The 23,331-nt window shown below is 39.8% G+C and overlaps 1 protein-coding gene across 1 annotated transcript; it reads left to right on the top strand.

Annotated features, from left to right (window-relative positions):
* Positions 1 to 447: 447 nt before the first annotated feature.
* On the top strand, positions 448 to 23,066 carry kif16bb (kinesin family member 16Bb). Its single transcript, XM_026310246.1, has 19 exons — positions 448 to 593; positions 672 to 735; positions 833 to 943; positions 1,127 to 1,243; positions 2,029 to 2,126; positions 4,564 to 4,679; positions 4,769 to 4,911; positions 5,243 to 5,411; positions 5,808 to 5,933; positions 6,102 to 6,277; positions 6,384 to 6,449; positions 6,539 to 6,592; positions 11,722 to 11,841; positions 11,982 to 12,033; positions 12,130 to 12,267; positions 13,583 to 13,665; positions 15,753 to 15,841; positions 19,798 to 19,888; positions 20,577 to 23,066. The coding sequence occupies exons 1-19, from the start codon at positions 544 to 546 to the stop codon at positions 22,776 to 22,778; spliced, it is 4,065 nt and encodes a 1,354-aa protein (XP_026166031.1). The 5' UTR covers positions 448 to 543; the 3' UTR covers positions 22,779 to 23,066.
* The last annotated feature ends 265 nt before the right edge of the window (positions 23,067 to 23,331 follow it).

Below are 23,331 nucleotides of genomic sequence, written 5' to 3'. Positions count from 1 at the left end.
TTTCAGATAATTTACTTAGGTCGGCACCCTGAAATAAATGTAACAACTACACTAATAACGTCGCAGTTCGGAGCTGTGTTTTCCCATTGGTCCCCAATGCAGCAGATTGACTCAGACGTTCAAATTATATGGATTTTAAATTCCGTCCAATGACTTTATCGATCAGCACCTCAGAGGACCATTTAATAAAGTGTGTTATGAGTCGCTTTACATTTCCATAAATGGACGTGATTTTTTATCGAGCTATTAAAGTTAACACTATGTGAGACATTAATCCTTGTAGAATATAATTAGCGTCTTCAAGCCAGTGTCATAAAAAATGGACGTCAGTTAAAAAGAGACAACTGTTTGGGAGAAAGAGTTATGGTTTTTTTTTTTTTAACCCAACCCAGTGGCCGTTTTGTGTAGTGCATGAGGGGAAGTGCGAACAGGCCCCAGGTGTGACAATCAGGCGGCGAATCAGTGATATTCACGCTGAAACGTTCAGGCGTCTTTGTCAATAAAGCAGAAAAGGACTGATTGTGTGCTCTCTGGTTCTGTTTAATGATGGCTTCAGTCAAAGTAGCGGTCAGAGTGCGTCCACTGAACAAAAGGTAGGTAGAGTGAGTTTCTACAAACCTTCTTAAGAAACACTCAGGGCCAAATTATGGCACTTATCCGTTTTTCCACAGAGAAAAGCAGTTGTCATCTAATATGATAATTCATATGAAGGGGAATACTACATCTATTCATAAGGTAGGATATTTATCACTACATAAAACAAACGATACTGCAGGTATTTAAGTTTGTATTAAGAGCTGGATTATTTTTTTCTCCCCATCTGAAACTGTAGCTTTCTCCATTTTGTGGGGATGAGCTGAAGGAAGGAAGGAAGACTTTTTCGTTTGACTTCTCATATGATTCAACTGACAAAGAAAGCCCCCAGTATGCATCTCAGGAGAGGGTACGTGGCTTCTTCCCTCATCTTTTTAAATCTTTTACATTGTTTATTTTTGTAGTGTAGATCAGTTTACCTGGCTGGATATCATGTTTTTTTCTTTTGGCTTATACTGTGTATCAGTCCTATGTGTTTTATGCAGTGTTGCTGTTGATGCTGTTGAACCTGCTATTTTAACTTTTTCTTTAGATTTTTCATGACTTGGGGTCTGATGTCCTAAAGGCTGCATTTGAGGGATTCAATGCCTGTGTGTTTGCCTATGGCCAAACAGGCTCAGGAAAATCTTACACCATGATGGGTCAAAAAGTAAGGCTTTCTTAGCCTCTTACTAAGGTCAAAGTAACATTATTGATTCATCTTGAAATAGTTAAGATTCTTAAACTAGTCCCAACTTAAATGACGAACACGTCTAATACACCCAGAATGTTGAGATGTTTGTGATACTTTACTTCTTAGGTTGAGGAAAATCTTAGTATTGTTAAGCCAATTTTGGCAATTTTATCCATGCAAAATAAACCTACATTAAAATTTTGTGCAACGAGTGAAGAGGTCACTGTAGACCTCACTCTTCACCACAATCGAAACAGACTGATTGCAGCCTTGTCTACCCCCCACCCCACACCCCATTTATCTTCATGATTCTCCCCACTAATCAGCAAATGTGATGAGGGCAGCAACCCAGAGCTTTTCTCCTCTCACCTTGCACTGCAATTGAAATTTCACATTACCATTGAGGTTGCTGCTTGTCTACCAGGAGAATTATGCAAGGTCATCAGCAGAGCTGCTGTCAACATCCCAGATAATTATATATGGCTCTTAATGCTCACGATCTGTTACTTTGTAATTAAAACAAGAGGGCATGCAGCTCAGAGTAGAATTGGTTTTATGCTCCAGTAACTTCATATCAGATGAGCTGCTGTTTGTGTTGTTCAGCAGTCTTTGCATGTTGTGGTCATGGCATAGTATATACACCCAAGTTAAGAGAACATAATAGGAGCAAATGATATTGTCACATTAAAGTACACAATATGCAACACTATCATTTTGTAATTAAAGTTCTAAATGCTGCATTTTCTACTTCACTATACTAGGAGGATCATGGTTTAATCCCACGGATCTGTGAGGGCTTGTTCGGGGAGATATCTCGTAGAAGCAAGAGTGATGGTGTGTCATTCCGTACAGAGGTCAGGTAAGGGACCACCATTATATTGTGTGTGTGTGTGTGTGTGTGTGTGTGTGTGTGTGTGTGTGTGTGTGTGTGTGTGTGTGTGTGTGTGTGTGTGTGTGTGTGTGTGTGTGTGTGTGTGTGTGTGTGTGTGTGTGTGTGTGTGTGTGTGTGTCACTGTTATGCGTGTCACTGTTATGCTTATATATATATATATATATATATATATATATAACAATCCTGGACCACAACTTTTAGATATGACGAGGTATCACTTTTAGATATGACATGAGGTATCACTGTTATGCTTATATATATATATATATAAGCATAACAGTGATACCTCATATATATATATATATATATATATATATAAGCATAACAGTGATACCTCATGTCATATCTAAAAGTTGTGGTCCAGGATTGTTCTTCTTCTCTACGTTTAGTTAATAATTCAACATCCAAAGATGTCAGTGCAGTATTTTGGCCTAAAGTATTAGGAACTGGCATCAGGAGGTGTGCGGAGATATTGTTTCTGTTACTAAGCACTTAGTGCTCCTGGGAAAAAAGGTAGGTTCACGACAGTAACGGCACTTAAACTAAAGCAGCTGTTGTTCTTAGGGTGTTGCCACACACACCTATTACAACAATACAAAAAAAAGAATCTAAGGCTAAAACGACAAAACCTGGTTATTATTCTACTACGCCATTACAGATATTTTGATGTAATTAAGATTATTGCAAAGTGCACTTTTTGTATGTTTTTGATATGGCCATTTTTCTCATAATAAAGTAATATATCGTGTTAGACAATGTACATCATGTAAAATAGCATGTCAGGCAAGACTTGGAATAGGGTGTGTTGCAATTAGAGTAAACAAAATTAAAAGTCCACCATCACATTTGTCATTGAGGAAAAATGTGAAGGGGCGATGTTGCATGAAGAAAGGCTGGTGCATCATCAGCACTGTCACTTCAGTATAGTAATAAAGCCTCTTTTACTCATGATGCTATAGCGAAAGCTGCCACGTGCATTTTCATTATTTAGAAATTACACAGAGCAGAACACAGAAAACTTTCATGCAGCCATGATGGATGGTCAAGTAGGTAAAAGTCAAACTCAGAAATATGTATGAAAATTGCATGACTTAAGTGCAGATATTTTTTTTTTAACCAGAAAAAGACCTTAAGGCTTTTTTACTCTAATCAAATTCCCAAATGACATCTAGCCTCATCAAAATATCGGTTTTTATCCAGCTCTACTACTAAATGATTTTGTTCTGAGATAAAACTGAGAATTTTTACCTGCTGTGAAACCATTATTCTGCCCCTTGATATCATACCATTTGATGTTATTTGGCATGATTTGATAGCATGGTTGTTGCTGGGTTTAGTTCAACTCTAGAACTTTTATTTGATTGCCTCTGCCAGGCCTTGCTTTAGAAATGTTGACTAGTATGAAAATGACAGTAACACATCTGCACTGTTTTAATTTTTTGGGGCTATACCCAGCAGAGGTGTGAGTTACTTATTGTCCAAAAAGTGTGATCATCATTAAAAATTGGTGTATTACTGCCAGTGAGACACCTATAACATGCAGCCAACATGAAAAAGAGGAATTCAGTGTTTGATGCTTCAACATTCCTGATGTACACAGCCAAAATTTTGTGACTAGACAAGTGTGTGGTTTGCAGTCACAACCTGGGTCTTTTGATTCTCAAAAATTTGAGGTACATGATTTTGTTGTTTGGGGGGGGGATAAAAGCACTCGGGTACAATATGACTGTTGGCACTGACTTGCATTCTGATAAGTCTTTTTGTTAAAAGCATTGGTCTCCAGTGCGTGCGCACAAATGAGAGTTTGGACTACCTTGGAAACTTATAATTTTGTCTTCTGTGTAAAAACCTCTCTTGAAAGTCATTTTATTAAATTATGTCATCAATTAAAGCATGTTTTTGTTCATAAGGAGTGTATGGTAGCTGGAATCAAATGTAACACACAATTCTTCCTGTAATTGCACTAATACCAGCTATGCCTGTAGTTGTTTAAAAACCTTTTAATAATGTAACACATTGCCAGAAAGCAGCCCGCATGGCTACATCCACTATTTCATTACTGTCATGCTCTCATAGCCTAATTGCTCCATGCCTGGCATTGTTTTTGAATCAGCCTCTCAGACTAGTCCTTTTGCTTGTTGTACACACCCACCACAGTAATGACTGAAGTGCTCTGCCAAAACCTACTTTGCATATGTTTGTTTATTCATTGCCAATGCAAGCAACTTAATTTGGCTTTAAAACCCACTGTATGTTTGTTTTTGTATTAGACTGAATAGGAACTTGTTTGGTTCTCTGTGCCATTCACATATCAGTGGTAAAACCCTTCATTGATTTGTGCCTTTGTGTTGTTTTGTGTGTATTTTGGACAAAATGTTTAATTTTTCCTTTGTCTTGGCACCAGTTATTTAGAGATCTATAATGAACGTGTGCAGGACCTTCTCATGAAGAGAACCACACCTACTGATGTTGGAGGATTGAGAGTGAGAGAGCATCCTAGAGATGGACCGTATGTAGAGAGTAAGACTCTAAGATTTTTGTTCTACTTCACATGTTCATCTCGGCTGAGTTTGAATGAAATGTAAAACAGGAAACTAACTTATGTGTAGATCTGTCCAAGCACTTAGTACATAACCACAGTGACATGGGGAACCTGATCGTTTTTGGCAATGCCAACCGCACCACAGCCAGCACCAACATGAATGACTTCAGCAGCCGTTCCCACGCCATTTTCACCATCAGCTTCAGCCAGGTGAACCTCAGTGCTTAAAGTTATCCCTGCTACTGTGTCATGTTGTCCTTTGGAATTGGGTTAACACTTTTTTCATTTCCCTGAATATTGTTAGTAAGAATCAGTAAAGGCCATCCCACAAGAACTCCAATTAGGCCTGTTTATCCATTTTGTGTAATGATACTTTTTTAAAAAAAAAAACAAAACATGTTTTTTATCTTCAAAGGCTTTTTCATTTCCTCCATCCTAAGTAGCACTTTGTCGTGATACAGCCTATATGCCTAATTATTCCTTTGTGATGTTGTCTTTTGAAGTAAACAGGGATTATTCAGTAATGTTTTTCATGCTACAGGCATGGTTTGATATGGAGTTGCCACGTGAGACACTGAGTAAGATCCACCTAGTAGACCTGGCAGGCAGTGAGCGAGCTGATGCCACGCGCACCACAGGCACCAGGCTGAAGGAAGGTGCCAAAATAAACAAATCCCTGGTCACCCTGGGCAGTGTGATCTCAGCTTTGGGTAAATAATATTTACAACATAGCTGATGCACCATGATACCACATCCTTATATGGTACTGAACCAGTCAGCCCAATAAGAGATAGTGAATCAAATTATATTTGGTGCAGGAACAATGATTTTGTTGACTGTGAAGTCACCCCATGAAGGAAACAGTTTGATTAAACAGTCTGTTCTGATAAGTGTGGTTGAAATTTAACTTAGAAGTGATTTGTATATTCATCATATTGGGAAACCCAAGGCCTCAGGGCATGTTAGTAACATTTCCAGGATTAATATTTGAGCAATGACCCCTTTTTTGCTCTAAAATGGCTCTCTAGAGGTTTAGTATGAAGTGTTTCATCTTTAACTGGAACTCTCCAGTTTCTGTCTGTGTTTTTCTTCGTGTGACCTTCCAGCTGACCTTAGTGTGGGAGGGCAGTCAGCAAAAAAGAAGCAGATCTTCATTCCTTACAGAGACTCAGTGCTGACATGGCTACTAAAAGACAGCCTGGGTGGAAACTCTGTGACTACTATGATAGCAAGTATGTACTGTAAAGACATTTCAGTCCCTTTCTAGGAAGTGTTTGTCCTCCCTTTCCCTATCTGTTCCTAAAAATGTTATTAAAAATGGTAGTAGATAATTTTTTTTCTTTTTTTTTTTTTCCATGTTTTATCTCGAACTGTGTTCCTCCCTGGTGACCTCATTGCAGCCATTTCTCCTGCTGACGTGAGCTACGGGGAGACCTTGAGCACTTTGCGCTACGCCAGCCGTGCTAAAAACATAGTGAACTCGCCCACAGTGAATGAAGACGACAGGGTGAAGGTTATCAGGGAGCTGCAGGCAGAGGTTACTCGGCTCCGAAAGCTATTAGAAGAAGCCAATCAGGTCCTGCATATGTTTGAACCCATATAAAACAGCCTCATAGATGCTACTAAATGTTTTTTATTCAAAGTTGTTATAGGTTGGGGGTGTCTTTTTGCTCCTACTCCAGATTTCCCACTTGGAGCAGACTTCCTGTGTGAAAGTAGAAGAGGAGCTGCAGCAGAACGAGTCAAAGGTGAATCATCCTCTGACAAATGGAGAACAGAAATAAAAAAAAAAAAGGAATGTAAATAAAACACTTAATATTCTTGATGTTCCCCACAGGTTCTTGCACTCACCAGGGAGTGGACCATCAGATGGGGCGAGGTACTTCTGCAGGTACAAATCCTCATTCATATATTTAAACAGTCTGTAAATGGAGTTTGTTTGCTGAAATGCTGAAAGGTCAGCAGCTTGAATATTCATTGCTTTATTTTTGCTATTTCTGTCTCTCAGCCTGCCAGATAGTTTTACATGCACTTGTTTGTGGCCTCATCCACCGACTTTCACATTACTGTTAACCAGAAGCAATAGTTTAAATGCCCAATTTGTTAACAACAAACTTTCCTACAGCTCCTGGGGCCTGGTTATGTTGTTAGACATAAACTACTGTGCAGTTCAGATGATCCAGATTAATGTAATTCTTGCATTGAATTCTTTTGTACAGAGTTGGCTAAATATTTCAGAATAAAATGTGTTGTACCCTTGTTCAGTTACATTTGTTTCCAGACAGACAAGTTTGGTAGGTGCCCTTATTCCTTTGTGGCCCCATTTTCAGTGGAAATTTGTCAAAACAAAAAGTTCAGCATCCACTGTATTCTGTGAAGAGAGAGACAATGCCATTTAAAGGTTGTACAGAAGGACATATGCAGTTTAAATAGATGCCACTGAGAACATATTGTGTGGACGTTTGTTTCATTATTTTTAACATTAAGTCAATAGAACAGCAAGATCCAAGCAGCAGCTTTCACAGCTGCTGCTTCTTGCAGTAAAGACATCCTACCAGCTGGTGTCACTGACAGTCTTGTCAACAGCCTCAGCCACTTCATGGAGTGGAAAGGGTAATGAGAACAGGGTCAACTTGGCATTTAAATTTAATTTTCCATCGATTTAGATTTAAATGGCATCTAAAAGCTTACTTCTTGTAATGATCATGAAGTTAATACATGACAGTGTTTTGGAAGTCTGACAAAAACAGAACTGAAATGCCTCCTCCTTCAACCCAGTATGGTTTCTCTGGGGCTGGGGCAGGGTGGCCACATCCACACAAACATCCCCAAGCTGTAACTAAAAACATGCCTCTGTTTGCCAACCCAGACTTCACACTGAGCTGTTTCCTTCTGTTGAATTTGTGCCCAATCTCCCAAATAACACCAAATGTCATCTGTTTGGTTAGGGCTCATCATCTTCAGCCGAGTGGCCTGTTGCATTATGCGCTGAATTATGAAGCGTGCCAGTCATGAAAACTATAGAGGAAGTTCAGCTTGCTATCATACCTGTTCTCAAACAGTTTTTGCATGGATTTCAACTTTTCTTTTGATTTGTTCTTTGGATATTTTTGAATAGATTTATGTATTCCTACCTTGTAGCAGTCACTGTAGTGATCCCATCCCAGAGTAATGTCCAGTTGCTTTTATGGAGCAGTACATTGTAAGATGGTGTATTTAAAATACCCTACATGTGAATCTCACTTTGTATGCCGGCTAATTAACATTCTATTCTGAATGGTGGTTAGCGGGTGACATTTAGTGGCTCGACAGCCCTTTATTCGTGAAAGAGTATTGGAACTCATTAGCAGCTGTCACTGCTCCTAATTAAGAGGTCTTGATTATTGACATATGGAGCTTTCATTTTTGACTGTCCGGCATATTAATTAAATTTACAGTGCTGTAAATCTGTCTGCATGTTCAAGCAGTGGTGCTCAGAGGCAGCATTGCCTATTTACTGGCAGAGCTGATAAATATGACTTATTTAGAGCTGTGCCTCTCCATACAGACGCATGGAAAAACGGATGCATGAAAAAACATGACACCTGTGCGAGAAGGGCATTGTACAGGTGACCGGCAGGCACACTGATGTTGCTAAAAAATCAGTTTGATGAATGACTTTATGGGTTTGACATTTGTCTTCCTGTGCATTTGCATTCTGTCTGGGTGGAAAATGATAAGTGGGATCGCTCTATGGAGCGCTGCACAAACATTAGAGGTGGTGTCTTTGCACAGTTCAGTACAGAAAAGCAAAAACAACTCCAGTTGGAAGTTGGCTGTTTTGAAATTCTGCACACATACATGACAAACTAAAACCTAATCACAGTTTTTCTTCATGCAAATTGCCTTGAACATGTGGCATTTTCTGATATAATTCAATCTCCATGTTTAACTGTGTTACATGCATATGTTATAAATGTTCTCCATCTCTAGCCAATTATTTTTAAATTAATATTTTCTTCAATTCTTAAATATTTTGTCTTTAATTCAGTTGCTATTGCTGAGAGTTGGATGAAAATTTCGGCTTGTAAGAAGACAAGTTGACCAAGAGCGATGTAAACAGAATTTTGAATTCTGTATTCAAAGGAGATTTAGAATGCAAAGTTATTCATCGTCAGCTTCCCAGATTGGTTACAGGGCATGTGGGAAAGAGAAAGTAATTAATATGAGATGGATTCCAGAGCAGCCTCTTACCAGAGACGGAAACAGATTGAGAGAACAAAAAGGCAGGAAGAGGGTAAAGTGAAAAGTTGTTCTACTGCGAGTGTGTGGACACACATACATATATTCATCCAGCTCCCTTAGCCAGCCTTTCAGGTCCCCTGTAACACTGTGGTGTGAGGAACCTCCATTTCAGTAAGATACAATGAGCCAGTGTTTCTTTGATCCTGGTAGTCTTTGTATTCTCCAAACATGCTACAGTCGGCACAAAGGCACAACTTAAGCTCTGAATGCTCCAAGCCTTGCTCTGTTTAATGTCAATTTACCTCATATTGTCAGCAGTTGAACATCATAGTTAGTAATTATATCGTTTCCATATTCTCAACAGCAGCTTGCCATTGATTCTGCCACCCTGGCTGTTACCTGCATTATATTTTTGTGCCCGTCTAAAAAGCCTTGGCCATATTTTCCACATGTTATTTTACTGCACCCGCTTGAATGTGTGCCATTTGAAAAACTGGCTATGTAATTGCCCTGCACTTTTAGTTTTTCTTTTTAACTTTTATCAAGAGCAGCGATCTGGGATATAAATACAGCTTTTTCCAAGAAATCAACCTTTTGATGTATTAGAGCAATCTGGATACAGATGTTTTTCTCTTATCCTGGTGTCAGTGCTTATCTGTTCTTTTTGGTGAATTACTCCACTTGACAAAGCTGATGTGCAAGTAAGGGAAAGAATGACTGGGATAGTATGGATGTGTTTTTAAAGGGCATATTAACCAAGATGGAAACCTGAAGTCTCAAAGCACAGTGAAAAATCCATTAAATTCTGCCAAAACACAGATGATGGCTTTTAATGGAAGCCTAAATGCTGCCCGAGCCTGGCTGCTGGTCTAGGCCACAGTTAATTACAGTATGTTCACCAGCTGCCTCAACCTGAAAGCATACTTTTTCGTCATAGTGCAGAATGCTGAAAGACTGGGTGTGGTGAGGAGCTACTTTCTATGGAATGTGAGGAGAAAATAAGAGGATCTCATCTGTTCCTGGTGTCTGAGGAAAGTGACACAGTGCATTAATCTGCCAGGCTGCTCCTCACCTCTAATGAAGTCTGTGAAGAATCCCTTTTAATTAAGTACAGGGGCCAGGGTCGATGCCTCTCCTTCTTCATTAGGGGAAAAAAAAAAAAAAAGGATTTCTCCCATCTCACAACTGCCAATGAGTGAGGTGGTACTTGTGGTGCACGTCTCTCACTTCACGGTCCAATCTATACGAAAGCGAGCAGGAGGAGGGTGAAAGAGAGGGGAACCAGTTTATGTATGAGTGTTGCTTCTGAAACCTCCATATGTGAGATTTTGTGCTCTGCCTCCTGGGAAGGTACTTATGATAATCCATGGAAATGTGAGGCATTAGTCCACTAGCTTAACAGAAGAATATTTCTGATGGGGCTACTCATACTTGGGTACCCTCTGGGTTATTGAACCACATCCTCTGCCCTGGGAGGAAAAGGTTACCAGCCTTAAACACTTGCCTAGAGAGTTAAGTTTCTCTTCATAGCTTATTTCAGTGTGTCTTTTGAACCTAGCAGGTCATCCAAGGCTAACAGTTTCATTTTTGGTGGAAAAATCAGGAAGTCGAACTCAACCACCTCATTCTGCCTGTAGCCTGCAATTTGTAGGTGTACCATTTTAGTCACCTTAGAAGTAAAAGAATACTGAGTGACTTTTTACATGATGCTAATTGAATGTTGCTGCTTGATAGACATGTTGTAAAGTGGTGTGGCTCATGCTTTTACGTTTCCTCAGTTGTTGGAGGCAGTGAGGCAGTACATGGACCCAGATCAGAGGTTTAAATGTTGCCGTCCAGTGCTTTAGAAATAGCTTTCAAGAATTAAATCAGTTTCTCTACTGCTTATGACTTTTTTTAATTTTGTTTTTTTATGCGGAGGTGCTGTGACATCAACAAATACATATTTAGTAGGGATTTCGGGGCAAATAGAGCGGATTCTTTTTTTTAATGTGGGTATTAACATCTGACATGAGTTATGTAAATCTGTTTCTTACTGTAGTGCTGTATTAATCAGTAGTCTGTGTGATATATTGAAAGTGAGATTTGGCATCTGTGCAAACGTGTTTTATGGGGGAGAATTGAAATTGCTCTATCAGCTGGTCTTATGACTCATTGTACTAGTTATTCACTTCTTTCAAAACAAAATGCACTATTTATGGAAAAGAAATCCTCTGGGTTTATGTTTAAACATGGCATGCTTCCTACTTTATTTGAGGAATTTACTTTAGTTTGACCTTCTGCACCATACTTGTTTTAGATGCATTGTAAATGTTATAGAACTAGCAGAAGTTTCTTGTTCTATTCTAAAGTTGACATACTTTACAAGCTCGGGAGTATTTTAATAGTAACATACAGTGGTGTTGGCTATGTATCAATAAAGGCAATGGTGCATGGTATACGACCCACCTGTATGTGTGTGGGCGCTGGCACTACGTCTGTTTCGCTCACTGAACTCAATGTACAGTTTGACTCTCGCCATGATAATCTGAATGATTTATTATGACTCTCTCACCATTAGCCACTCTCCTGCTTCATGGCGACACATGGTTGGAACACCACTATTCTGTTTGGCCTTCAGGCAAGGAAGAGCAGTCATAAAGAATTTTTTTTTTTTTTTTTTTTTTTTGCCTGTTACCATTAAATGTCTGTCAGCATTTTTATTTTATGTTGTGCTGTTCCATATACAGCCTATTGAAAGACCCACCCACCCCCTCCCTTCCCTCCTCTCACAGTATATTCATTTGTGTCCTACAGGAGGAGACCGTGGCTCTAAGGAAACAGGGGAGTGGAGTGGTCCTGGATTGTCAGCTACCTCATCTCATTGGCATCAGTGAAGATCTTCTCAGGACTGGCATTGTTCTCTATTATTTGAAAGTAAATATAGAATTTGAACTTAATATAATTTCTACCTTTTCTGTTTTTTTTGTTTCTCAGATTTTCTTACCAGCTAAGGTCCAACAACCTTTAATTGTTCTGATTCAAATAGCTTGATGAGTGTGTACTCTCTTCTTTAGGAGGGCGGGACCTTGATTGGGACTGACAAAGCATCATGCAGTCAGGATATTGGTCAGTTAAGGTTACTAAACGATATTCTCTAGCCTCCATTACCCACTGGACTGAAAAATCATTTTTTGTATGTTTTCATATGAAATTGCATTGTAGGGCTTCAAGGGCCTGGGCTCCTGAGTGAACGCTGTGTGCTTGAGAACTGTGGCGGGACTGTGACCCTGATCCCTCAGGATGGTGCACCGTGTTCAGTCAATGGCTCTGTGGTCACTGAACCCTGCCTGTTAACTCAGGGTAAGAATTTCTGATTAGCTGATATGCTCCTGGTAACCTTTAATGGGGAGGGGAGGAGGGGGTGATGTCTGAGGCTTAATATAATTAGAAGTTATTTCTATTATAATGATAATTGACACTATCGTTCATTTTGTATGCAGTTATGTATTACGTCTGCAGATAAAATCCACTTTATGTCCCTTGCTCCCACATGTTAGCACACTCAAAGCATGAGTGGATCGCAAGCACAGCTTTCTACATGGCAGATGCAGTTTCACTTACTAAACATTTTGAAGGGCGAGAGGCCTCGGACAAAGCCCCAGGCCCTCCATTTAATTGGCAGATGGAGTTGATAGGGCCGACAGGTTTGAAGTGGGCCAGAGCATTAACCTTTCAAAGGACAGAGCCAAACAGAGCTGAAACCCATGCCCCCCTGAGCAGACCCTGTTTGCTAGAGCTGGGAGCTTTCACTGCTTACTGCCTTCTCATTCAGACTGCTTTGCTTTCAAAGATAAAACCTGCACAGAGAACCAGGCAGCGCAGGGCCTGACTACGCTAGTCTCTTTTATAACCATTTCAATTTATCCAATATCCTCTTCAGAAATGGCTGCATCTGAAGCTATTTTCTTGAACAAAACCATAGTAATTTTCAGTCCAACAGCAGCTAGAATCCATCACAGGTTGTCCTCTCAGGTTGCTTTGTCACTCTTCAGAAGTCATTAGTAGTAGCAAGATTAGTATTTGCTGTGCAGTAGGAGGAGGAGGAGAATGGTGGGAAGACCATGAGAAAATCTGTGGATGTGGCCATATGAACATGAGTTTGATATATAAACCTAATATCACTTCACTTCTATAGCTTTAGAAGACTTTTCAAGTTTTCTTGGATCATTTTCTTTGCTACATCAGCCCCAAGTTGAGGTAACTGCCAGCGACACTGGGGATTGTGTTCCTCCTGGCAATTCATTGACTTTAGCTCAGTGGAGAAAAATGTTATGGGAAAACCTGACAAATCGCACAAAAGTTGTCCAAGTTAAGTGCAGAGACAGTTCATTGCAATCCCACAATGATCGGAGGATTCTAATGACCAGAGTATGTTGCTCCTCATCCTTTTTATGTATTTAAAATGTGCAATACCTCCAAAGGCTTCCCGGCAGACTTTTGCACCATCGCTGTCATCTTGCATCTGTTTTAAAACACATCACGTTTAGTCTGTGCCAGTCTTTCTCACAGTGTGAAACATTATTCAGAGCCATGGTATTTATACCAGCTAGGAAAGTTTAAGTTGATAAGTTGACTTGACGTGTTCTTTATGCTTCACTGTTTTGGTTCCCTCCAGGTGCCATCATACAGCTAGGAAAAGGAACTATACTTCGGTTTAACCACCCGACTGAAGCCACCCACGTCAGGGAGAACGGCCAGGTACAGACTTTACCCAAAACTACCACAGACAAGCCTAATTATGCTCCGATACTCCTGTTTTTTTTTTTTTTTTTTTTTTTTTTTTTTTTAAAGCCGAGGGACAGTAGTTCAGATGCTGCTTTAAAACTTTTTCTTCTAGTAATTTTCTAAAAGTCAGCACTTGTTTCCATCACTATGGGCTGTAATATCAGCTACCTTCAGCAAACGCTGCTCAGGCTGAACCCTCATTCATACTCCACACCACATCAGAGCCTCCACAAAAACATCACCAGAGAGATCTGTGCAAATTCTTTCTGATCAGAATATGAACTTCTGCCCGCTTCTCAGCTGTTACTGCTTGTTTAGCATGAAACTCTACTTTGTTCTGATTAATTGGCCCACAAAGAAGCGGCAGAAAAGCACATTATGAGCACACTCTCCTAAATGTTGAACTGTTTAACCTTAGAAAAGCTCTCTGCCGTCCCTGAAAGAGGCCAGGTGCAGCAGCATTCAATACTGGCTGCTTTTCATCTATTTTGCAACAGCCCCCTTGTGGCTGTCATTCACTTTCATGTGTTTTTAAAGAAGCATTGTGTGAATGGAGCCTTTCTCCAGAGGAACCAATGTTCCTCTTCAATAGTTTAATATTTAAACAGGTTTGAAGTATAAGTTGCGTCATCCTGAGGGGGTGTAAGAATAAAATCCTGTATGTGCTGGACAGTGTAAGTAAGAAAAGCATTTTCATTTACATTGTTAACCAATGGAACTCTTTAGTCTTTCCTCTATGAAGAGTGTTCAACCCTTGGTGTTTGGATTTTTTTTTTTTTTACAACATTAAAATCGATTTAGATTAGATCAAAAGAGAAATTCTCTATTTTTGACATAATGATGGATGTCTACACCTAAATAGTCACTTGTCTTTTGCAAGATGAGCCGAATGGAGGTTTGTGTACAGTCTGTCTTCTGCGATGGGTAACTGTAAGGTGTTGCTAGAGTTACTGGAAAATACCAATTAGGGAAAAAAAACGAAGAAAAATACAGTAAGGTCAATCATTAAAATGGTAGAGAGATTTCTGAGACAGTAAACATTGCATATACTGTCTGAGTGCTTCTGTACTCAAACCCTAAAGACAGAAGGAAAGCTGATTTTGAAAAGACTTGAGAGATGACTTGGCGTTAAGAAAAAAAAAAAAAGAGATATTCTGTGGGTTGAAAACTTTTTAGAATAGAAATATTTGGATAATTATTAAGCCTGATGTTTGTACATCAAGTTCTGGTCTTGCATACATTTTCAGTAAAGTGTTTTCTTTTTTTTATTATTATTATTATATGAAAGAAAATGACGAGCAGTGAATAGATTGTAGAACCTGCAGCTCAAATGGAGTTCCCTTTAAGCACTTCCTGTACTTTAACATTTTTAGGTTGTAAAATAGATTCACACAGCTGCACTTCTGGGTTTTTGACAACTTTCTGCTCTCTGCATTATTGAGTATTGCAAACTATTACAGCCAAGGAAAGTACAGCCATCCAGGCTCCACTGTGATTCCAAGAAGTCTTTGCCATTCATTTTTAACATTGACTCCAAATGAGAGGGTCTCAAGAGATCTACATTTGCTCAGTCTGAATATGTGCTGGCACATCCAGAATGCAATAACTATTATGTAATGTAGTGACTTAAAAATAGCCTGTTTCAATAGTAGCAAAGTGTATTACATTCCTTCTTAGTTTTTAGCAAAAAAGTAGAAACATCAGTGCTGAGGAAACTGTAGAAACTATATGAAACCATAAGGATGGATAAGGTTATCCATTACAGTTGCTCTCTTACCACTGAAAAATGTATGACTGTTTTATGCTCCATCTTTTTTTTTTTTTTTTTTTTTTTTTTTTGGCTTTTATTATTCTATATGTTAGTTTGGTATTTCTTCAAATGTCAGTTCTTTAGTCTTCCCTCTTATGCTGTGTGAAAACAGTGTTATGAATACTGATGACCCATGATATATACTTTAATTAAACAATTGTGTAATTGAAATTTGCCGTGGACAGCTGTCACTCATTTCTTACACTCTGGCAGATTTTCGTTTCAGCGCTGTCTCATTCTGTTTTGGCAGAGCGGGTTGCTGTCTGCTGTAAGCCTGTCCCTGACTGACATGTCCAGATCTACTGAGAATCTGTCCAACGTGAAGCTGCAGAATCCAAGGTGAGACTTATTCAGACGCACAGCCCTGTGCACTCTCTGACCCAAACATAACAGAACCACTCCACCTCAACCTCCACAGCGTGTCTGCTTATTGAGCATGCATTCTTTGGGCACATAAACCAAACCAAAGCCATAAATCACAGCAGCATTTCTGTTAGGAGAAGTGGGAACATGCAAAAAGCTATTCAGAAGTGCTTCATGCTGAGCCAGTGGAAATCACACAGGCAAGTCTTCTACAACCGAGGGCATGTCCCAAAACAGCCTCTACTTCTGTCGGCAGTGAACTTGCCTTGTCTCATTTCCTAAAGGACTGAAGTGCATCTGAAGTTTAGTTCCTCAGAAAATTCCCAGAATGCACTCTGAAGTAATCAATAAAATCATTCACCTCCTGCTTCATTACACTTCCAGCAGATTCTTTTCACCCGAGGCTTTTCTCAGTCTGTGTCCTTGTCTGTGTTTCTAAAATGTCTTCAGTCATGGCTCAAGTACATTGTCCAATACTATTTATAATTCATATTTGTTTTTAAGGTTTTGGCACACGTTATTAGGAGGCAATATAGTGAATATTTAATTTTGTTTTGTTGTAAGTATACATTAAGAGGATAATTGTATGTGTTAACATACTGGAAGTCTCTGTAAAAAGCTAGTTTAGTAAACCGTGAGATTTTAGCAGTTCACACACTTTAAACTCAAGGCTGTAATAAATATGAGAGAGGCCTATTAGACACTACTGCAGCTGATAAATTAGTAGGTTAATTTAGGTAAGCTGATTTGAGATTTAAAACTGTTAGGCGAACTGAAAGCAAAACACCAGCTTTCACCAGAACATACTGTATAATAGATGCTATAATTGCACAAAAATGCTGCGAACGGTTTCTTTAACAAACACTGATAATACTTTTGTCATACTTTTATTAGCTGCAGCTGTGCACCCCCTTTTTTTTCCAGTATAGTCTAACTGTTAGAGACGAGTTGGTGTAGCATCTCTATACCCTTCTACTGCCTTGGAACTGTGTGACAGGTCATTGATTTGCCTTCGTCAGTGTTTATTGAATAGGTGTCTCAAATCCAGTTAATTCTGTAGCGGTTCACCACCTATTTAAGTAGTAAGTAATTTGAGAAACATCCTCTCTCTCATGATCTGAAAACCTGAAGTTTTTCCAGGATGTCTGATGCATAATTACCCCCAATGGTGCTGGGCCCTTAAAAAGCCATGCTTCAGCTGAGGTGATTCATACTACTTTCATTTCAACATCTGCAAAGATATGAATGGGTGAATACACTTGTATATGGAGGATTATTACAGGGCTGCTATTAGTTAAGCTAAATGCTGAAAATGGTATTACACCGTGGGTACAAAAGGAAAGTAGGACTCTAGGGGATTAATGGCAGCTGAACAGCAGGACTGTCTGAAGCACACAATGCACTTAGGTGAATATGGCAGCACAGTACATTGGAAAATATTATTAGGTTGGTTCCTGAACATGCATGATGAAATATGAAGTGGTGCATTCAATTGACATTTGTGGTGTTTCTTTTTTAAACTTCCTGTCACACTGAACCATCATCTGTCCAAACACTGACGTGCAGTGGGGGAAGGTGCTTTTAATCTCTTGCTTACATAAGTTTTCAACCCTTGTGCATTTTGTTAACATACAGTAGCATAACCTCCCCAGCAGCAAGGACAAATCTGATCTTTTAGTTTGCCCAATTGTCTTGGAAATAACACTCAATAGTAAATAAGGGTAAACTGTTGGAGTTAGACAGTAGCAGCTCATATCAATTAACTGTCCTGCAGTTACTTGAGGGGCTGCTCCATTACAATAAAGCAGCGTGCCGATTACGAGCTGCATAATTTGGATCATAGCCTTTCTCACTTGAGTCTGGAAAGGAGGAAGCTAACTGCATTAACAGTCTGACATGCTCTCGGGGCATAAGACACTTGATATTTTTTGTATTTATTCATATCTTTTAAGTTTGATTGTGATATTTAGGTGCAGTTATGTCAACTAAATGCAGATCTCCTGACCTGGCCTTACCTCTCCTGTATATAACACTGATACAGGTCTGCTCATTCAGTATGGAAAAAATAATTTTTACTGTTTTTGATGATGGATTTCTTGTGCAGTTGTGCACAGATTCTCCATTGTTCAGTATTGCATTCAGTAGGCTACTTTAATGTTGTAATAACACTAGATTTTGAATTCAAACAGTCCATCATGTAAAGCATTTGCTCAAATTTCCTATTTGAAAACAGGGTAGTTAGTTTTTCATCAGAGATGATGTGTTTACATTAGAAAAAAACAGCTTGTATGTTGGAGAAGTTTAAAAACGGTAATGACATGTCATTGAAGGTGGGATTTGAAGCTAGCCAGAAATGTGCTGATTTGCACAGTTGAGAGTTTCAGTGAAGTCAAGTCTCTTATGGGTTTAATGATGAGATCCACAGTTTAGGTGTGGATTTAGGGAAAGAAAAGTTTAAGTCAATTCCTGTGCTTTTTAGTTGTAAACTTTCAAGATGGGTCCTTTTTAGCAGAGCCAAGAGGAGGCTGTGTTTGATGCTTTTTCCTTGTTTATGATTTGATGACTGTCCAGAAGATCCACTCTTTGATTTAATCTTTATTAAATAGGGTGTGTAACAGGGGACAGTATGCTGAAACAGACAAGCCTGGACTCAGAACTCTCCCAGTGATGGAGCAGGCCAACTGATGTTTGACCCATGTTGCTTTTAATGACCATCTTAGCTCTGAAGGTTGCTCATCTGACAACCCTTACAGTGTCATCCATCTTCTGCCAGTAGGCCAAGTGGCAACTTTGCTGTTTCCCTTTCTCTGACCACTGACAGGCTGTTGTTTGGAGCTTACATCTCCTGAAAGTGTTTTTTTTTTTTTTTTGTCAGTGGTTATCATCCATCAGTCTAGGAGCCCCTGTGCCACTTAATGCTTCCTGCCACAAGCACAATGCAGCTTGAGTAATCTTACCTACAAAACGATGTAGCTCTTAAGGTTTTAATTTTTTTTTTTTTTTTTTTTTTGTTTTGTTTTTTACTTTTGTATAATTTTACTTTAACAACATTCTAGCTGCCTTCTTCAAATGTCAGGGCTTGAACTGGAAATGTTTGAAAGGTATGAGGTGTTTTCAGGCATGCATAGAATTTGGGTTGGGTGGTGGTGTGGGGACAAACTGTGCTGTCTGTCGTGATGCTAATGAATCTGTTTGTGCATGAATCATGATCATTCAATCCACATCATGTACGCTATAAACCTCGGCATGTGTGCAACAGAAAATAATGAAATCACAAAAATGTGGTCAGATTCTTAGATGGCAATACCAGATCAGTGTTTCTCCATTTACTCGTGAGTAGACAAACATCGCTGAATGCAGGACATCCTCTGCACTGATCCTCAGGATCTGCAGAAATCCTTTAAGAGAACCTGCTCTGTGTCCCTCTGGTCAAGTGCTTAAATACTCCCTCTTTTCCCCTTTCGTCAACCCTTTTGCAATACACAAAGCTCAACCTAAGCCACTGTTTACTATCAGAAATCATCCTGAGCTGTATATTTGGTTTCTGCTCCCCCTCTAGAGTGCTTAATATTGTATGTAAATCCTCAAATCAACATGCACAGATTCCATTTAATTTCACAGCTAGTGAAGTGGCTCTAATCTCATCCAACCATTTTGGGTGTTTGCTTTTCAAATCTAATGGATAGCTTTTGTGGCGAGGGGTTGGAGGTTATTGCAGTCTTTTGCCTGCAAATGGTTTGAAGTCTCCAGTGTAACACCATAGCAAATAATTTAATTTACTTTTGAAAACAAAGCCTTGCAGCATGTATAAGCATAACTGCGTCTGTGTTGTGCATATGCCCCCTCGTATGCAATGTTTGTTTGATAGAATATGAAATGTACTATTTCATTCCTGTATCTCCACTGTGCTCTTTTTTTTTTTTTTTTTTCAGTCTGATGGATATGCAGGCCACTGAGACGGCTGAGCCAAACGTGCCAAGCAGCTGTGTTGCTTCTGCCACAGCAGAGAAGATCTTGAATGCAGTATGTATTCACGTTTTTCTACTGTTACAACACATCAGTCTTGAGCATACACATTAAGATTAAATACAGATTTAATCAGTAAGCCATGGGGAGTATTTGCATCAAAGTAAAAATGACTTGTTTGTAAAAAAATGAATTAAAACAAACACATAGTAAGATTTTGTACTGCAGTTTTTGTTTGAGACACTATGTTGCCACAGTGCAGTTGAAGTATTAGTCCCTTTTGTCTTTGCAACAGTACAAATGACAATACCTACCCCCATCTCCAACCAGGCCCAATACAGATTTTTATGAGGCATGAAATACTTTTTCCCCTGGCTTGTGTTTTATTATGCACATATTTAAACCCCGTTACAATTTCCTGTAGGGGTTTCGAAGAAAATGACACTCATTTTGTGAAAGCATATTGAAATGGAGCACTTTTAAAATATTTCTGTTTACGCATGTACCTTATTTGTCACAGTATTTTCCTGTGCATGTATTTATGTAATCAAACATAATTTAATACATAAATAAAAGTATGGTTTTATACAGGGTTAGGTAAAATGGCTATTTTAGTTTCTTCCCAGTTATCATCTTGTAATAAATTGTGTAAAAAAAAGACCTTTTAAAGTTACAGTACAAAATATTAATATAAGTTTTACTTATTCTTTTCTCCTTTTCTACTCCACTACACAATGTAAACTAGGCCATACCTGGAAAATATCCTCTTCCTGACTGTTTTGAGTTGGACAGAGACTCAATACAGGGTGGGGTAAGCACCAGGGATGGCCAGGAGCAGGAGAGTGACTTGTGTCATAAATCAGGGCCAGGACTCATGTCTGAACAGCCAGGGAAGAAAACACAGAGTGAGGCTGGAGTTGCAAGTCATGGGGGAGAGAAGGTTTGGTCACGGGATGCCAGCCTCTGGCAGATGAGTGTCCTGGGCCCAGGTGATGGATGTGGCATGAAGGCAGAGGGGAATGCTAACGAGATCCAAGATGTCGCAGCTGACTGCTACAAGGGGAGACCTGGCCCTGAAGGGAGCTCATTACACAGCATGTCCCACCTGCAAAGCAGCAGGGAAGCTATCTCCACGTCTCTCCTCCCACAGACCTGCACTTGTCCTCACCTTGACAAAACGCCTCTCAGCAGTCAGGTGGCCTGCTGTCCACCTGAGGAAACTACCATTGAGAGACAGTTCAGCTGTGGAGAGTTGGCTGAACCTGAAGGTGTAGAGGAAATCAAGGGAGTGTACGTGATGGAAACTGCAGCAGCCACAGCTCAGAACTCAAGGTTGGGCTCTTTGGTTAGTAGAGTTTCCTGGATTGTCCAGGATGCAGGGCGTCTCCTATGGAGTTCTCCCACAGTATTACAGCAAGTCAGGAAGGAGGGACTACAGCCTGTTGGGGCCCGCTGGTCCAGCCATGTTGTCTCTCTGGTTAAGGAAAGTAATGTTCTGTCTACCGTGAAGGACAGCCATGTCTACTCCATGGTTAAAGGGAGCTTTGTCTTCTCCCTGTTCAAGGACAGTTATATATTTTCTTTGGTGAAAGACCTACCTTTGTTACAGCACATCCAGATGACAGACAGAATGCAACATCTGGAGGCTGATGAAGCACAAACCTTTAGCAAGTCAGAAACATTGCCAGATAATGAGCCAATAAACCAAGAACATATCTGGAAAAAGAACAAGACCACTGGGGATGTGCAGTTATCACAAGAGCAAGATGTGGATGATATTCATGTACAACAAGGTGACAAACTGATGGCAGCACTGTCGCCAATGAAACGCTTCAGTGAGCCAGAGGTTAATCAAGGCAAAGAGCAGCCATTGGAAAACTCATGGATGGTGCAGAACAAAAACAATATTCAAATCTTTAGTCAAACATTGATAGAATTTCCTGATTTCCTTTTGAACCTGCGAACTCTGCCATTTCTACACATGATGGATGCTTTACAGTCTGCCATCTCCATATCAACACTCACATCCCAGAAGATTCTAGCGTTCTATTGGCTGAGTGTGGCCAAATGCAGTCAACCCGACCCTCGTCCCGGTCTCCTTATACTGGTGGAGACTGGCCTCTATACCTTAACTACTGACTCTGAGTTTCTGGTTTTGTTCCATCACCTTCCCCTGTTGCAGCTGAAGGAGGTGCAGATAGGCTTGGCAGGCCACAGTCTACGTTTGATGGGCTCTACAGAAGAGAGCATCCTGGGTGTCTATACTCATAGCCAGGAGCTTACCAAAGAGCTGTGCTGGGCCATACTTGGTGTCATCTGCCCCAGGGACAGCAGGGTCTCTCAGCACCCACTGCTCCATGGAGACTTATTGAAGATGTCGCTGGACTGGCAGACCCATGTACCTGACCTGCTGCTGGATGCTGGTTTAAGGGTTTGCTGCCAGTTTCAGAAGAGTCTTGCTGATCTGGTTTACCTTCTTCATTGTAACATGGATCAGTCACAAGAAACAATCCATATGGGAGAAGTACAGATATTAATGTACACAAGTGTAGGGGTGTGCATCAGCCCTTGTGCCCACACTGAGCCTCTGGCCTGGCTTTTACTCACTGATACCCACCTTGGGCTGTTGCAAGAAGATGCCGTTTTTCATCCGTCTCCACACTGTGTCAACATGGTGCCCTGCCGTCCCCAATTCCATGACTTAATTCTTCGTCAGCGCTCCGATATACGCTGCGTGTTGCTGCGTGATGAAAAGAACCGTGGAGCTGTCGGACTGGACATAATCCTCACAAATGTGAAGGGCAGAGGTCACCCTGGAAAGATTACTAAGGCAGCTACACTGCCTGCATATGCTTCAAATTCATCTCTGCATGCAGAAGTGTGGAAATTAACTTTCAGCTGTTCCACTGAGGCTGCCTGCCTGATTAATCACTTGTCAAATGTCTGATCAAGGGCTGAACAACCAGCAATGTACAGCCCCACTTGAAAACTCTGAGCTGTCTGCTAGAGATGCACTTTGCCATTATGAAAGGGTAGCTTTACTGTTAAATCACAGTGAATACATAGTTGACTTGCTTCTTTTCCCATAAAAGTTTATAAATTTTAACTTTTTTCTGATATTATCTTTAAAACACTTTTGTTCTTGCATTTTCCATTACCACCTCAATATTATTTATGTCAGGGATTATTGGTTTAATGTGGAATGTTTTAAATACTCCGGGGTTGAAAGCTGAACATTGAGGAATAAAAATGTTTGTACCTGTTTCATTGGCAATATAATATTTTAAAGAATTTTAGATGACCAGTCTGACCAAATTTATTCATGTTGTGTGTGTATATGTCAACTTTTCAATTTCAGATATTTTATATTAAAAAAAAAAACAAACAAAAAAAAAACAGCTGTAATGGATATGTGACTATGTAAAAATAAAAGGAAGGTAAATCCACTGCTGCTTGGGACTTTTATTTACTACTTAGTATGCGGTTCAGCTCTGATAGTT

The sequence above is a fragment of the Mastacembelus armatus genome, chromosome 15 (assembly GCF_900324485.2).
Source record: "Mastacembelus armatus chromosome 15, fMasArm1.2, whole genome shotgun sequence".
NCBI lineage: Eukaryota > Metazoa > Chordata > Actinopteri > Synbranchiformes > Mastacembelidae > Mastacembelus > Mastacembelus armatus.
Note: the sequence above shows the minus strand (reverse complement) of the source record. Positions and strands in the feature narration are given on the sequence as shown.